This window comes from Hetaerina americana, unplaced genomic scaffold (assembly GCF_022747635.1).
Source record: "Hetaerina americana unplaced genomic scaffold, ioHetAmer1.1.p SCAF_1, whole genome shotgun sequence".
Classification (NCBI taxonomy): Eukaryota; Metazoa; Arthropoda; class Insecta; order Odonata; family Calopterygidae; genus Hetaerina; species Hetaerina americana.
The window spans coordinates 104,581,685-104,585,717 of NW_027286069.1; the positions used below are offsets into that span (position 1 = coordinate 104,581,685).

The window sequence follows — 4,033 nt, forward strand, 5'->3', positions numbered from 1 at the left end:
GCTCCAGGAAGGGATATTTACTTCCTGCGGAGCACAATTGACTTTAAAAGATATAGCCAGCCATACTGGTTTCATCCATGCTCACGATGAAAATAAATTGAACTGTTTTAAACAAGTTTAATTTTGGTTTGGGAAGGCGCAAGGCAGAACTTAAAGACATGCGAGACGAAAGAACATCTAATTGAAGTTGGGCCGCTCCGCTCCAATAATATTGATTATTTGCATGTTAAAGTAAGCCAGCAAAACCCCCCGGTGAAACCAACAAGCAGAAAATAATTCTTCAGAGGAACTCCACCTATTATTTGATTTATTTATTCGATAATATTTGATTCATGATGAAAAATCAGTAGAAAGTCCGATTATTCTCATTTCTAACACTTGTCACGGACAGAAGTAATTTTGTGATTATTTTTATTATCAGCCAGCAATTTAGATATTCTATTGGAATAAAAATTTCTTTGTAATCGTTATATTTTACCGCCGTTGTAACATGCCCAGGGGCATGTTAAGCCTTATGCACAAGTAAAGCACAATTAAACTGCACCAGGGCCGGGTGTAATACGCCATAGGGCACTTTCTAATCAACATGCGCAAATTTATGGCAATGAGTGGGAAAATCTGCGCGCAATAGTTTCCTGAATGGCGAGGAATATTAAAAGCAAAAGGTGTACTGTTGTAATTATACAAATCACAGAATAGAATTAGAACTACAGAGCCAGAATCACAAAACTTCACAGAATAACATGCCACTTACAAAAAAATAAGCCTGTCACTAAATCATTAATATATTGTAATGCATTTTTCAGAGAAAGTAGCTGTCACTAGTTTCATGAAAGTTCTAATCCCCAGAGATTGAAGGAAAGCACCCCATTCTTTTGAAATTCACTATTTCAATTTATTTTTAATGGTTTCTTTATGGCAACCGGAACGAGACCACAAGCAAAATTATGGTAACATGTTACAATAAATGATAATTCTAACCTATTACTTGCAATAGACCTTTCAGATCAGTCACTTGAACTGCTGCTAAACAACTTTAGTTTTGAACGAAGTATTTGGAGTGTTATTTAACAAACCTTCAGTTTTCTCAGTTAAATTTTTGACAGTTAAATTTCCCTTTTCCCGCTGACAATGTAGCACATGTATTTGATTGCTTCAGCTCAGCACAATTGCCGAAATGTTTGCTTACGTTTTCATTCCCCATTACTTTTGAGAAAAGGTGTTGTGCATTGTTTCTAGCTCTGATGTGGGATGTATGATTTAGCATCTGCATATATTTTTTCTCTATTATTAGTAACCTTATCAGGGGCGGATGGTCAATTGGCATACTTTAAAGATTTTAAAATAATGTAATTTGTGTATTTCAGGAAAGCCAAGAAGAAAGAGGTGGCGGAACTGTTTGCACCGAAGATCCTTTGCTATGGCGAGCTTACAGAAACTCCATTAAAGATGTGGAAGCTTGCCCTTTGCATTTAAATTGAAAAGGGGTCCAGTTTCTTGCATAACAGTGAAGAATGAAGTCCTTCGAGGGATAAATGTGCTGAACATTTTTACTTGCTCATTTAATGTTGAGGAATATCTAATAATTTTAGCAGCAAAAAGAGACTTTATTTGTAATATTATAAAAATAAAAATCAAAGACTTCAGTCATTCCTGTAAAATTAATTGCCTCCTTTAAACATTCTATCGTTGAATGGTTACAAGTAAAGAATTTTGAAAATAAGAATACCTAATAATATTTTAAGCATAATTAATACTCTCCTATTGTCTAAAAATGAAGGTCAGTGGAAGATATTTAAGTTATCGCATCTTTTAACTTGAAATATTACCTCTCTGTGACCATTTTATATGCTATTACGCAAAAATCAAGCAACAATATGATTACATCAGGTTTATATAAAAATGAATACTAACCTTTTGGTAAAATAATATTTCATACGGTGTTTTCCTCCTTATTACTTTGATGTGCAGGACCGGATTAGCGTAACTACAACAAGCAGCATATTAGATAGCCTTGGGCACACCACAGCGGGACGAGCCAGTGGAATTGTGGATTCTAACTCTAACGGCGGACAGATATCTCAAGATATTTCTAATACCACAAGTGTATCCTATTCTACTCCGAGCACATGATTGCGTATTTACTGTCTTCATCAATGCTTTAAGTGATAAAATTTAATTGGCAACTGAAAAGAGTAAATGAGATTATTTGTGTTTGCAGTTCCGTCGTTGCGTGGAATTGGATGCTCATGGATACTTTTCTGGCCAAGGGTCGTGAATGTTTTCCTCTTTCGGGCGGCGTAGGTGAGACCGGCGGCCATGGCTCGGCGTGGGGCAGTTCAAACGCATAGCACAAAGTTGAATCTTTCAAACGACGCGGGAGGCGAGAAAAACAGCGAGGTCACAGAGGGGGCCTTCCCACCAGCATCTGAGCAATGGCGGAATATAAATGCACAACGCGCCAAAAACGCGTATTCTCTCCGGGGAAAATCGTCCAGCTGCTTATTCAATTTTAATGAAATCGTTACGTGCTCATTTTGCAATCAAGAGCAGCTGATAGTTTACAAGCCATCTGAATAGGGTATAGCGGGCGCGGATGCAATCAATCTTCGGTACTAGCAAGTAGGGTGACGTGGTAGCCCAGTGGGTAAGGTGTTCGACTACTGACTGGAGAGTCTGGATTTGATCCCCCGGTGACACCTCTGGGCACCCTCAGCTTCACCCAAACTGAGTTATCTTTTGAGTACCAGATCTTTCTGGGAAACAAGAGGCAGCACATGGGAAAGAACTGGCCCCAAGACCCTGGTGTATAAATTTCACACGCCGGCTTTGTATTTGATGAACTCTACCCGCACTAATCAAATCAACTTTTGGTCTGATGACGGTGTTTGCTCACTATTAATTAGAAGCGGGAGTCAATCGCGATACTTGGAAGAAACCTAAGGGTTTTTTTAACAATGCCAGAGAAAGGTGACATCAAGAATGAGTCTCGACGTTTATTTATAGAAATAAAATCTTTTCAGGCGAACCTGTTTCATACTAGCGATGATACCCACTCCGTTCTCGTATTTACGGTGTTGTTGCCGCCTTGTTGCTGCAGGTAACGTTTCTTTTCTCATCATCGGGACTTAATGTTTTGTCTCGTTTTTTTAATATTTGGGGTGAGAAGGGGTTCTTATTCGTGTATGAAAGATCAATTCCATTGCAGCAAACTAGATTTACCAGAATTCTTCCTTGCTAATATGGGATGACTGTAACTGTCAGCCGTACTAAGGAACTCTAGAAATCACTACATTATTTCCTAATCTCCTCACAAAATAGACATAATGCCTTAGCAAAAAGCCGCAGCTGAATGTGAGATGTTTAATCTCGCCTCACTTCTTATAGAATCCTCACAGAAGATAGCATGCTAAAAGATTTATGACATAGCCTTAATTCCATTCGAATGGAAAGCTATGTGTTAAATGATCTTAGTAGCAAAGAAGTTACTTAATTTTAAAAAGGCAAATTCTTTCAGTGGGCATGACCGAGTTGATCGTGAATATAAAAATCCCCATGAAATAGGTAAAACTCGAAATATTGTGAATTATTGGTTTTTGGAAACCTCGGGCTACTCCAATTATTTAAACCGCCGGTAAAATTAAATAAAATGCACAACCTAGTCGCTTATTGGATAAAATGCCTATGTAGCGCATAAATTTATTTAAATCTCGAAATTACCTTTTCGAAGGGATATAGTTATATAAAAATTTTCATAGTTTAGTGGAAAAAATACCATCTTTAAATTGCCGATCTAACGTGTAGCCAGTTAAATTATCGGATTTGGCTGAAGTATTTCGAAAGTGCCGCTAATTTTGTCCGTATCTAAAAAAGTTGTTTTTTTTAAGATTGAATAAGAAACATAAAAGGTAATATTAAAATACTTAATGTTTTTTAATTTTATTTGGCTGCAAAATATAAATGATATTTGCCTATTATCAATTTGTTGATGTTTTGTTAAGTCTATCGCGACTTTACTTCCGCTTCAGTCAAG

The 4,033-nt window shown here is 37.1% G+C and overlaps 1 protein-coding gene across 1 annotated transcript in view; it reads left to right on the forward strand.

The window, feature by feature from the left end:
• DNaseII (deoxyribonuclease II) overlaps positions 1–1,633 on the forward strand; it is a 64,826-nt gene extending 63,193 nt beyond the window's left edge. The window contains exon 8 of the mRNA XM_071583977.1: positions 1,368–1,633. Within this exon, the coding sequence (XP_071440078.1) occupies positions 1,368–1,481 (114 nt within the window). The 3' untranslated portion in view covers positions 1,482–1,633. The remainder of the gene's footprint in view (positions 1–1,367) is intronic.
• Positions 1,634–4,033: the final 2,400 nt, after the last annotated feature.